The 13,893-nt window shown below is 40.1% G+C and overlaps 1 protein-coding gene across 1 annotated transcript in view; it reads right to left on the bottom strand.

Annotated features, from left to right (window-relative positions):
• Positions 1–639: 639 nt before the first annotated feature.
• adamts7 (a disintegrin-like and metallopeptidase (reprolysin type) with thrombospondin type 1 motif, 7) overlaps positions 640–13,893 on the bottom strand; it is a gene marked incomplete at its 3' end in the record, with an annotated part of 95,875 nt that continues 82,621 nt past the window's right edge. The window contains exon 24 of the mRNA XM_083993075.1: positions 640–785. Coding sequence (XP_083849201.1) covers positions 640–785 — 146 coding nt within the window. The remainder of the gene's footprint in view (positions 786–13,893) is intronic.

The raw sequence follows: 13,893 nt of genomic DNA, 5'->3' as shown, positions 1-13,893 counted from the left end.
ACGTTTTAAAGGCATAGCAACAGTAACTGAGGAGGAGGGGGGCGGGGCTTAGTAAACGGTCAGTTGTTTATTAATGCCACATGAAACATTTAAATGCACCGCTTGTTTTTAGCTTGGTAACACCTGTACCACATTATAATACAGTAGGCTATATATATAAAACCAAAGTGGATTTTGCCTGCACGCAACAGTTCAGTGTCTGTTTCAGTCTGTGCAGTTTCTGTTGCAGGTCAGTAAAATGGAAGCACTGTACCAACCATGAAGTACGGTTTGTCTACTTGTGTAGTAATGCATTATTAAGTTAGCTACACTGATAGAGGACTCTTTATGTAGCTCTGTATATTGATTCATGAGATGTCACTCACATCAAACCAATGTTTACAGTCTTATTGTTGAGCTAAGTGAGAGGCTATACTTTTCTATATTTACAATGACTTTCCGCAGGTTACAGTCGTAACCTCACCAGCACAAATATGCAGAGTTTTTGGAGTGTGACTAATTCATGATTAGTCTGTAGTGGTGAAGAAATCAGGTAGAGGCTCAGATTGTAGACTTTAAATGATGATTAAGATGTCGTTGCTCAGTGGTGCAGTCAGTGTTCCTGCTGATGAGGCATGTGAGTGGTTACTTTGCAGCGTGTCAGCGGCGAGCCGTGCTGCTGGGCCGTGACCTCTGGCTGCAGCTTCTGCAGCACTGCGTCCGCACGTTGGGCAGGTGGCAGCGGCCCAGCAGGCGGAGGGTCTGGCAGAAACGAAACGTCAGCCGGTCACGAAGACAATCTGTTCCTGTGTGTGAGAGAGAGAGAGGGAGAGCACAGGACACTTGAGCACTTTTAAATCCAGGTTAAAAACATTTCTCTTTTCATGTGCTTATAGCTGAGCTCTTTTAAGAACTTAAAACTTTATCTATTTTCTTTTATTTTACTTTTATTTGCTCTTGCTTTTAACTCTGTTTTTAGTGTTTTGTTTGTTTTTATTCTGTTTTATGCTTTTTTTAAAAAATGTTTTGTCTTTATGTAAAGCACATTGAGTTGCCTTGGTATGAAATGCGCTATATAAATAAAGATGCCTTGCCTTATAGCTACCATTGAAGATTAAAGCAGAAGTAAGCAATCCGGTGGTTTTGGTTGCACACACAGAGAGGACCGCCCCTTTATGCCGTTCTCTCTCCTCATTGGATAAAGGTTGTAGGATACAAGGAAAGTTTTCTCCTCGGCTTACAGCAGAGCAGAGTGACTGACAGACCAAACACTCTATAGAAGTGATTGCTGTCGGAAGATAGAACTATTTAAGACTTATATTAACACAAACGTTCACCTTACTTCTGCTTTAAAATGGACTGGATGGGAAAAAAAACTAATTAACTGCATGTAGCAAATCAATGCTCCTAATGATCATGGTTGACAGCATGAAGTGTCCATCCTATTCATCAGTTTGGGGTTTTCAGTGGTGAATGCAGTGAAAGGCAGGTGATAATCAATACTACTGTAATACAATGAGTATTGATTGATGAAAAGCACCATTCATACAAGAAATGTACCCCAAACAAATGACATGCTTCACAGGAAAATACACACAATGAAATATATAAAATGAAAAACATCATAATGAGATGGAATGACAAAGACTCAAATTACTCACATCAAACAAAAGCAGAGATCACATAAAGCAGAAAATCAGTACTTTCCTGCTGGAAGACTACTTTAATGACCGGAAAAGCTAATTGCTAAATTTCCGAGCTGGTTGAAGACTAAACTGAAGAGATACGCTTTGACATGCACCTTTGGTGCGCTGAATTGCATTGTACGTCTCACGTCAATCAAACAGGAAATACCCCTAAAAACCACATTTCTCATGGTACGAAGTGAACAACGCAATTGAATTATACTTCGTACACGGACCCAGGACGACCTCTGTTTCTGTTCCACCATTAAAGATGCAAAATGTATGTATGTATGCAAAGATTTGTCTGTCTGTATATCTTGTATCTTTGTTATGTGTGTGCTAAATGTGTGTTGAATGTTAATTTGCACATTTGGAGTTTGGGGAAATGCAATTTCGATCCCCTGTGTAATGACTGTTATACAGTGTGATTGACAATCAAGTTCACTAAAATAAACTAAACTAAACTGAAATAAAAAAAATTAAAAATGTACACTGCATGAACAAGAGGGACACAACTCATCAAGATGTTTTTTTTCATGTTAAAGGATAATCCACTATAATAAGAAAAAAGACAAATGCCTCTCTATGTTTGTTTGAGGTCATCAACCATTTTGTCTACGTTGTCATTAAATTCAGATGATATCTTTTCACTTGAGCAGCTAAGTGGGCAGGAATCACAGAGCCATTGCCATCTGTCTGTAATTTACTATAAAATCTCCTGTGGTATAAAAAAAAAGAAAAAAACCCTCAACAACCCACACTTTCCTGCTGGAATCTCCCATCAGGTGAAGAATGTGTGTGGATGGTGGAGGCAACAGCTGATGGCTCTAACAGACACTTCAGATATGTAGTGTCTGTCATCAAGCCAAAGAAAATCTCAGTGTTACTCCATTATCAGCGCAGTGACAGCTATTCCATTTAGGCGAGAAACATTTCACAGGCACATGAACTGTTACATAACGTTTATCTCATTGGATGAATCAAATACTTTTGCATATTAATTAGCGGCCCCATAGCTGTGGGTGTCAGCAGAGAGCTGATGGCTGCTGATGAATGCAAACTGTTGACCGTTTTAGGAGGGAGACAATCAAGACAAGAAAAGGACACTGCTATGTTAATGCAATCTTAAATAACAATATGAATATGAAGTACAGAAGATATGACTGTAAATATCCTTTTGATAGTGATATGAATATCTTGTTTTAAGTTCCATCACTGTCCTGACATGACCTGAGGCATCTTTAAAGCAACAGTCCATCCTGTTCTATCAGCCGCAGGGATGACAAACCATGCCTATTACTATAAGATGTGGGGAAAAACCAGTTTGACCAGAAATGCAAAAAGTCCTGACAGTTGTTTTGACAACACAGTAGAAAAGCCGATAAAGCAATGTTGCAGAGAAAAAGAAGACTGCTGAATTAATGGTGACACATCGATTGTTCAAGAAAAATGTTCAGCACCCACTGTTCGTCATTGCACAGTGGAAAAGTGCAGTTGACGGCTCCATTTGCAAGCCAGTCAGAGGAGCCACATGTGGCCAGTTTCACATCAGCTTTGATTTGCACACAGCTGTAGAGGCCTGCACTAAAGTCAACCCACACAAGGTGTATGGTGCTATTAAAACCAATATGATACACTATGTGCTGTCCCCACAAACCAAACACTGTCCACTTGTCCAGTGTATTTGTTTTCATCGAGAGTCATCAGAAATCATCAGGATTAATGAGAAGCACAATTAGTCACATTTCATGAAAATCAGCTGCTGTGAACAGCATCTTTTTTTGGGGGGACAAATACACTACTCAAATAAAGTTATTAGGGATGTTTGGCTTTTGGATTCAATTTCAGAATGCACCATAAATGCACTATAACCTCTACAGGTGAACTTAATTTAACCTTCTCTAAACTTTTGAATGTCCAATTGTTCAATGTTTCAGTACTTACTGAATAACACACTGTTCTCTAACAAGGTGATTAACCACAGAAATCACAAGCACCGTCTGATTTAGTGGTTCAGTTGTTATTGAACCACTAAATGTTCTGGTTCAATGACAATCAAATTGATCAAGTTATTGAGACATTGAGATGTTTGTTGTGCTATAGCCACCACTGTTAGCTTTTGTTTGAGATAAAGAAATGCCCATTGCATCCTTCTACTTAAAAAGGCTTTCATGATAGAATATCACTGTAGCATGAACTTTTTATAGGGATATTCAAATATCCCTAACTTTTTGTGAGTAGTGTATGTGGTGCCACTGTGAAACAAGAAGCAAAGTAAGGATGTTCCCAAAATAAGTGGGAGTCATATTCAGGGAACACATACTGTGCTACTACTGACCCTGCTGCTCTTGTATGAAGTGATTCTCAAAACAGAATTGTGCAGAATTTCCAGAGTCTCCCAGATCCGACATAAGTGGGGTACAAGGGTCACAGCTGCAGCTCAATACACAGCATTTCCTGTGTGCTGCTCATCTGCCATACACTCCTATTTGCTTTTCTTTGACCCACTAACCAGTGTGCTCCATATAGAACAGTAAACAACAGAGGGGGACAAAGGGACATGGGACTTCCGCAGCTTTTCTTTCAATGTTTAAGAAAAAAAACAAAAAACAAAAAAAAAACCATTCATGGCTCTTCAGCTTCACTTCACCTTATGTATCGGTGTCGCCAGAGGATGCGCCTGTATTGTTGCCTTATGGTCAGAGGGTCACAGCAGGTTAATTATAGCATGAATGAACATGCCATGGGATGAATGAGCTGAATAAAGAGTGGAGAGTGAAGGCCTGCTGAATGACGTACAGTACAGAATGGAAATTCTTCCCTCAGCATGTTGTGTAGGCACAAAACACCACAGCTCTTTCAAGCACCGGATTTACAAGTTTTAATTTTTTTCTGTGATAACAGATATTTTGGTTATAAACAGGAGAAACATTTCAATTAATACAGAGTCATGTCTCTCTCTTCTCATCTATTTACACTTCTTTAGTTCCGTTTATCTCTGCTGAGCCCTTGAGGGAAATATCTGGCTCCTGGGCTCATCAATGGTCCACTTTGTCCACCGTCTAAGTCTTTAACAATGTCCGTCTTGTCTGCTGTTCGGTGCCGAGCATGTTACTGCGCAATTTTGACATGACAAGAACAACGCTATGAGAGTGTAGAGTGACTGTAAACAGATACGTTTCTTGCTAGACAGTTAAACCGTGAGCTGAAAAGTGAAAACCCTAAAAAGTGGACGTCTGTGCTGATTCGCTGTTGTTTCGTCACCATCAGCAATTTCACACCGTCACATTGTCGTTTCATACGTCCTAATGCATATTGATTATAGCGGCTTTCAAGAATTGGACTCGGCTTTCTCGAATCTGGTGAAGGAGGCAGAAATGTTGCCGTTATATCACCACCTTTGAAGTTTAATATTTAGTTCAGTGGACAGCTGCTGGATACGCCTTTTGTTCTTCCATCCAAAATCTTCTATGGTGCAAAATTACATTAAATATTTGGCCCTGCAGACGGACATGTGGGCTGGTAATCTGCAGATGAAAAGGAAGGTGAGTCCACATCACCTCACTTCTCTGACTTTTGAGGCCATCTTTAATCATTGCCATATCCATCGCTGTCATGTTATTGTTAAGACTTATCAGTAGTCTAGACTCGTCTTTAAAGGGATAGTTCAACATTTTGACAAATTGGCCCATTGCCATAATCCCTAGTCATAGCAGTAAATTCGTTACCTTTATTTGTTGTGCAAGCTATTTTTAGAACGGCGGAGCAGAGCGGTGAGCTGCTCAGAGCTACGCTATGGAGGCTAATGGGATTTCTTGGTTTCCCTCAATCCAACAACTCCAAAAAGCTCTCATGGACAAGTTGTGACCTGCACATTGTTGGATTGTGTATTTGATGAGTTTGATGAGGGAAACCAAGAAATCCCATGAGCCTCCGTATGTAGCTCTGAGCAGCCCAGGCTCTGCTCCGCCGTTCTAAAAAATAGCTTGCACCAACAATTAAAGGTAACGAACCTACTCCTATAGGGATTATGGCAATGGGCCAATTTGCCAAAATGTTGAACTATTAAATGTGCTGTCTTACTAGGTAAGAAAACATAAATACTTCTCCACTGTTGCTTTTTCTTCTGGTGTGAAGAGAAGCATACAACTCCATACAGCATAGGAGCTAATTACAAGAAAACATCAACATTACACTGCAAAAACTCAAAATCTTTCCAAGAATATTTGTCCCTTTTCTTGTCAAAATGTCTCATTTCTAGTCAAAACTCTTTCCACTTAAAATAAGACTCGCCACCTAAAAATCAACTTGTTTTTAGATCATTTTCACTTGTTTCAAACAAATTTTCACTTGAAATACTGTAAGTAGAAAAATCTGCCAGTGAAAGGAAAATATGCTTGAAAGAAATAAAAACTGTCTAAAAACAAGCTACTTTTTATGTGATGTTTCTTATAATGAGATTTGTTTTGACTAGAAATTACATTTTGACTAGAAATAAGACAAATATTCTTGGTAAGATAGTTGAGTTTTTGCAGTGTAAGTTGTATAAAAATTGACAGATTAAGATTTTAAAAAGATTTTATGGTGCCTCAAAAAAAAAAAAAATCAAAACCAGAACCAGGACTGTCTTGTTGCAGCAACAGCAACCACAGCTAACCACAGCACGACTGCGCCTCCCCGCCACCCACCACGACCATACACATTACAGATGTGTATTTGCCTAATGTACAGTATTTTATAGGCTACTCACACACCAGACTGAGCTGTTACATTATGAAACTTAGCCATCATCACAACAGTTGCATCATCTTTATAGACTGTTCCAGACACAGAACCAAACATGAAAACCACACAGTGTAGCTCATTAGCTCCCAACAGTAACTCAGTGCTGTGTGAATCTGTGTATGCACAGAGACTCAGACTGAATGCAGGTCATTTGTCCACTTGACCTTCTTCCATCCCCCCCTCTGCCTTCCCCAAACAGGCAAATTGAATGCAGACCACAGACTGCATTATCTTCTTTTAGCGTGCACACAAATATTCAGAGCTGCCCTAAATCAGAGATAACTAGTGTTTCCATGCACACCCAGAACAAATTCTTACTTGTTTTCCCATAGTTACTGTATGTCTCAGTGGTGGGAGACCAGTGGTGATAATGATGGCAGCCAAGGAGGAAGTTGTAATATCCTTCCGATGTTATAACAAGATGTATTTCACATTATTGTGAAACATTTTCTTATCACGTCAAACCATGTTGCTCTTGTGACAATAACATATCTTTATCTTGCTAGAATGGAGCACAGTGTTTATCACGCAGAGAAAGAGAGTGGAAAAGAAAAGAAAAGAATCATCTCTCGGTGCCTCTGGAGACGCACAACAATTATATAACATGATGAGCTCGGCATGTGGCGGTGTATTGTTATATGTATGTATGGCTGTCAATAGGCTTCGCTCCGTAGTAACGGTTGTGTATTTCATTATGTGACCAGGCCAGTGTAGTGTTGGTCTATGAATCTATACTCAAGAAATGTCTGTTTGTTGATTTTCTGAAACAACAATGGCCACAATAGATATTAGATCCTCCCTCCCCCAGCAGGTGCTGGTGGCTCAAATGAACAAATGAAGTCTACCTAACCTCAGACCTGGGTATACAGAGCCGTGAAAAAGTATTTGCCCCCTTCCTGATTTCTTACTTTTTCGCATATTTGTCACTCTTAAATGTTTACAATCATCAAATAAAGTTGGATATTAGACCAAGATAACCCATGTAAATATAAAATGAACTTCTTAAATGATGATTTCATTTATTAAAGCAGAAGTAAGCAGAATGTTTGTGTTAATATAAGTCTTAGTTCTATCTTCAGACAGCAATCACTTCTATAGAGTGTTTGGTCTGAAACACGGGTCTGTCAGTCACTCTGCTCTGCTGTAAGCCGAGGAGAAAACTTTCCTTGTATCCTACAACCTTTATCCAATGAGGAGAGAGAACGGCATAAAGGGGCGGTCCTCTCTGTGTGTGCAGCCAAGGGATGCGCGTGAATGTGGTGACGTAGGGACAAGGACCAATAGATCCATGACGAGGGCGGGGACTGCTAACTCCATCTGCTGACAGGAAGTTAGCCAAAACCACCGGATCACTTACTTCTGCTTTAACTGATTGTATTGATGTAAAGGTGTTTTAAACTGTAATGTTTTCCATATTGAGAAAAGTACTGCAGCATTGACTCTGTCCTCTACTTTTAACCATTGTAGACAGGAATGCATGTTATTGTATGGGCATTGCAGAGCAAGGCGTGCTGCCTTGTTCTGCACCAGCTGTAATTTATTCAGATCTTTTTGGGTAGCTCTTGCCCATACTATCTGACAATAGTCCAGATGTGAGAGTACAATGTTATTTAAAACATTTTTTGCCGTATTTGCTGTGAGGTATTTTCTACATCGCCAGTGACTTACCCATTTTATGTACAACAGTGTCAATGTGTCAATGTGTAAAACTGCACATTTTAGAGTGGCCTTTTATTGTGGCCAGCCTAAGGAACACCTGTGCAATATTCATGTTGTCTAATCAGCATCTTGATATGCTACACCTGTGAGGTGGATGGATTATCTCAGTAAAGGAGAAGTGCTCGCTAACACAGATTTAGACAGATTTGGGAACAATATTTGACAGAAATAGGCCTTTTGCGTAAATAGAAAACCTTTTAGATCTTTGAGTTCAGCTCAGGAAAAATTGGAGCAATTGTTCAGTGTAACTGCCTCCCTTGTTAAATCATAACATGGTATATCATATCATGATGAACCTAATATTTTGGAAAGCTGAGTTCAATTTCACTATCCCAGGCCTGATCACTGTCAGACCTGTTGCATCAAGAAATCACTTCAATAGAACCTGTTTGAGTGAAGTGAAGCTGGCTGAGAGATCTCAAGCAGCAACACATCATACTGCTATAGAGATTCAAAAAAAGATGAAAAAACTAAATCATTGACACCTGGAAAGTGTTACAAAGTCATTTCTAAAACTTTGGGACTCCAGCAAACCGCAGTGAGAGTCTTTATCCACTAATATAATGGAGAAACCCCAAGAGCGTTTGACCTTGAGGTCAGGAACTGATGGCCGGACGTTCTCCTTCAGGATTTTCTGTCAGAAACAAGAATTCATGGTTCCATCAATTACTGCAAGTCATCCAGGTCCTGAAGCAGCAGAGCAGCTCCAGACCATCACACTACCACCACCGTGTTTAACTGTTGGTATGATGCTCTTTTTAGTTTTACTACAGACGTATTGGGACAGACACCTTCAAAAAAAAAAAAACTTTTGTCTTTTCAGTCCACAGAATATTTCCCCCCAAAATATTTTCCCCAAAAATCTTGGGATCATCAAGAAATGTAATTTTTTTAATTAAATTTTTTTGGCAAAAGCCAAGCCAAAAAAGACGGGCCTTTCTGATTCACCTTTGAACTCTCCAGTGGGTGCAGTTTTTGCCTCGTCTCTTTCTTATTGTTGAGTCATTAACACTTACCTTAACTGAGCCAAGCAGGTCTTTACAAGTTGTTCTGTGATGAGTTGCTGCTGTGCTTTTGGAGTATTTGGTAGGGCGGCCATGTTGGAAAGGTTTTCACCACTGTTCCAAGCTTTCTGTATTTGTTCATATGACTCTCACTGTGGTTCACTGGAGTCCCAAAACTTTAGGAATGGCTTTGTAACACTTTCCAGACTGATACTGTATGTGTCAATGATTTTGTTTTTAACATCTTTTTTTTTTTTTCTTTAGGTAGAGAAATGATGATTTTTTTTAGATCTGCACTTCACTCAAACAGGTTCTATTGAAGTGATTTCTTCATTTAACAGATCTGGCAGTGATCAGGCCTGGGTGTGGAGAATGAAATTGAACTCGGCTTTCCAAAAAAAATAGGTTTATCACAGTTTCTGATTTAACAAGGGGGGCAATTACTTTTTACACAGGGCCAATAGGTTTGGATAGCTTTTTTCCCTTAATCAATGAAATCATCATTTAAAAATTGCATTTTATATTTACTTGGGTTATCTTGGTCTTATATCCAAATTTGTTTGATGATCATAAACATTCAAGAGTGACAAATATGCCAGAAAGTAAGAAATCTAGAAGGGGGCATATACTTTTTCACGGCACTGTATACTGGTGGTTTATATATGGATATGATGATGGATGTGACAGTGCTTACAGCCACAATTAGTGAAGCATGTTCATCTGAACACATACAATTCCTCAGGGGTCAGAGCAAAGGATTAGAGAGTTCAGTGCAGTAACTGAGGCTGCAGAGAGCGAGAGCTGAAAATAGCTTCATTAACAAATCTGAATTGAGAAAGGTTTTTTTTTTTTCTGCTTCAAAAGCATGTGCACAGTCCATGTGAAGGATGAACTCACATCCACTCTTCCCGCCAGTGCTTAGAAACCAACTCGGAATTCATAGCAGGATATTAATCACAGGCAGCTGAGATTTACTGTCGGGCACAGAGAAATGAGAAGCTGTCCTGGGTTCACACGTCTGCTCACGTGGTCTGACAGCTCTCATGTCTCAGCACTGGTAACACTCTGTGAATGGAAGTCACACTTTATACTGGCAGCTCCCTCTCTTCCTCTTCATGTCTGATGGACATAACCCAGAAGTGATTTAGAAGATATGGCAAAGAACTGTTTTATGGACCATACTGGTGTTTAGTTTAACTGGTCACAGCTGGACATGTTATCTATCTATGAATGCAAAGACAGTGTGTGTGTCTGTGTTAACTGCATAAGGGTTCACCAGACTGACTTCAAACGTGGCAGATGTCTTGCTAATGGCAAGACTGAGTGCAGGGCAGAGTTTAGATAAGAAATGCAAGAGCTTTCATTACAAGAAGCACACTTTGGCTTTTCCCACTGCAGCCACAGCACTGATCATCATCAGTGGCCAGCAGCCTCAGGTGTCTGGCTGCAGCCTGGAGGAGGATCTCACAACGACACAGTCGAGTCGACAACTGTCATCAAAATTAAAGAATAAGTACGGGCAGTGTTAGCTCAGTTGGTAGAGAACTCACCCCATGTGTTGAGGCTATAGTCCTCACTGCAGGCGGCTCCGGTTCGAATCCCACATCCCTACCCTGCAGCCCTATCCTGCGTGTCATCCCCCCCTCTCTGCCTCCCCATTTCCTCCTTCCATGTCTCTCTTTCGACTCTCCTGTCAATTAAAGGTGAAAAAGCCCAAAAAAATATACAAAAAAAAAAACTGTCTCAAAACTATTTCTACATTTACACTAGTTGTCTCAGATCTGTTGCATTAAGCTAAACCTTCCTTTTGCAATCATTGTTTGAATTTAAAAGCCTGCTACATCCACTAAGAAGACAACATCACCACCCTCAACAGCACAGTGGATCTCTTCAAACAGGAGGTGTTTGACATGCACTGATCTCTAATGGTAAACACCAGCAGCCTCCATATCATTAAATCATCAACCTGAAAACTAAATAATCCTAAAACAAAGTGGCAGCAAATGAAGCCAATACAACTCTGCCAAACGTGAGTCACTACCCATAGACTCCAATGTTATAATGGCCAACTCCACAGCACACACATCCCTCTGCTTTCTACATTTTTGCTTAAAGGGATACTTCACCCAAAATTGATAATTCATCAATTTTCTACTCACTGTCATGCCAAGGAAGGGGTTGGAGAAATTTTGGAGTTATCAAAACGCTTTAGGAGTTCCAGTGGGGGTCCAGCTGGCAAAGGATTTACATATAATGATGGCGGATAGAGCTCACTTTTGAATGGTCCAAAACACACACTGTGAAACATCCAGTTACCTCCATACTGCTCGTCTGTACTGACCCAAGTGTCCTGAAGCTGCCACATAAAGAATGAATGTTGCCAGTCAGACCCTCCTGGAACTTCAAAAGCGTTCTGATAACTCCAAAAGTTCTCCAAACCCTTCCTTGGCATGACGGTGAGTAGAAAATTGGTGAATTATGGATTTTGGGTGAAGTATCCCTTTCATAGGGAATTTGGTGTCAAGATGGCCATGACAGAGCAGCGCACTCTGAGCTTTAAAACTACTCTTCAGAAACCTATGGATGATGTCATGGAGGTAAACAGCCATCTTTACTTATAGTCTGTGTACAGAACCCAAAGCCCAACAGGCTCTGGGCTGTCCGTAGTAAATAAGACCATCTATGACTCCAGACAAGTTGTATTTAAAGGGATAGTAGCATTTTTTTAAAAAGTGGGGTTGTATGATCTACAAATAGCCCCTAAGTACTTTAATTGCAGTAGAAGACTCTCTGCACTCCTCCCGTTAGCAACACCAGGCCATAGTCCTGCCCAGAGATTTACAACATACATTGTTGTGAATGGACCCAAAGAAACGGCCTATTTTCGTGGCCTAAAAGAGGTTTTACCTGAAAAAAAATAAATACACAGTTCCATTGTTTGCTATAATATAATCTTTTCCAGCCCCTCAAAGTGCAGGAAAAACGCAGTTTTTATTTGGACCTAACCAACTGCTGATCGGCGGGCGCTAACCCTGGGCGGAGGGATACGTGAGTTGGTTAGCTTCAAATAAAAACTGCGTTTTTCCTGCACTTTGAGGGGCTGGAAAAAATTATATTATAGCGAACAATGGAACTGTGTATTTTTTTTTCAGGTAAAACCTCTTTTAGGCCGTGAAAATAGGCTGTTTCTTTAGGTCTGTTCACAACAATGTATGTTGTAAATCTCTGGGCAGGGCTATGGGCTGGCGTTGCTAACAGGAGGAGTGCAGAGAGTCTTCTACTGCAATTAAAGTACTTAGGAGCTATTTGTAGATCATACAACCCCACTTTAAAAAAAAATGCTACTATGCCTTTAACTCGCATATTTTCACATCCAGAAATGATAAAGAGGTGACAAACGGACACATCAGAAGTCTGTGTAGTACTCAGCCTGGCTCAGGTGTCCTGGTTCTGTCGTCAACAGATAAAACATAGATAGCTCCAGCTTGTACAGAGCAGACAGCAGTTAAACGTTGGGGCTGTGTTTATCTGTGACTGTTTCAAAAGCTGTCACTATTACTTATTCTTTTGACTTTCCTGCCCCAAAAGTTAAGTGAGTAATAACTATCACTTAATAACTCATGTGTTGGGTGTGAACAGAATGCCCTCAGCTGTCACCAGTGCAATCAATAAATTAGAAGACAATCTCAGTGTCTCTGTGTTGATTAATTAAGAGCTGACCCAACCTAATTTCATAGCTCATAATTTCATTAATTCACAGTCAACACTGATATATCTGATTCTGTGCAACAAGAGGGGTAATTTGTTGCTCTTGACCTCATTGTTCACTACTGTTAGAAGTTTAAAAAAGAAAAATCTGGATTCCCACCTCATCGTTGTTTGCCTCCACCACTCAGGCTGGTCTCAGATCACATCCCTGTTCATCCACAGTCATATTAAGTATTCAACTCTGAAATTGCTGTATGAAGTCTTGAGTGACAGCTAAAAAGTGAGGTCACCACAACCTTGTCCTTGAAATTGATTGAATTCATTCACCCTGGAGTCTGAGTGAAGGTCAAATCCAGAGAGGTTCTGACAAGGTTTTACTGTGACATCATGTCCAGCAGAGCAGGACACAGACAAATAACCTGAGAAACCCAATCATGCACAGCTTCCAACTGGGTTGGCCCCCGATTCTCCACAGAATTATCAATAATGTTCAACGCAACTGACCAACTTTTAGGCAACAGAGACAAATGCCTTAAAAAGAGAAAACCAATTACTGCACTAGATCTTTTATCATACCTTATGTTACATTTAATGACTCCTTAATGAATAAGTCATCAGAGGTTTGTCCTGCTTCACTGCTGGGACTTTGATAGAGCGCTCAGGTTCTGCTGTGTGAAGTACTCGGTGTGCTGCCAGTTTAGAGAAGCAGCACCTGCACCCACTTGAAGGTTACACTTTATTTGAATATTTTCACCGTTTCATTTTGCCATCAAGTCCTAACCTTTGGAACTACTACATTTTTCCTGCCGTTGCACCTACACATTTACTTTCAATGGGTCACAATGGTAGATGCAAAGGAAGGGTTTTTTTAACAGAAAGATAAAGCAGTGAAAATATTCAAAATAAAAGTGCAGTTCAACTGAAATTGATTTTTTTTCTGTTGACATTCTTGAAGTGGCTAAAACATGTTTTTGCTGCTGTGGCATCATCTGCAGGTAACACAGCGACTCTAG

This window comes from Trachurus trachurus, assembly GCF_905171665.1.
Source record: "Trachurus trachurus genome assembly, chromosome: 3".
Taxonomy (NCBI): domain Eukaryota; kingdom Metazoa; phylum Chordata; class Actinopteri; order Carangiformes; family Carangidae; genus Trachurus; species Trachurus trachurus.
Note: the sequence above shows the minus strand (reverse complement) of the source record. Positions and strands in the feature narration are given on the sequence as shown.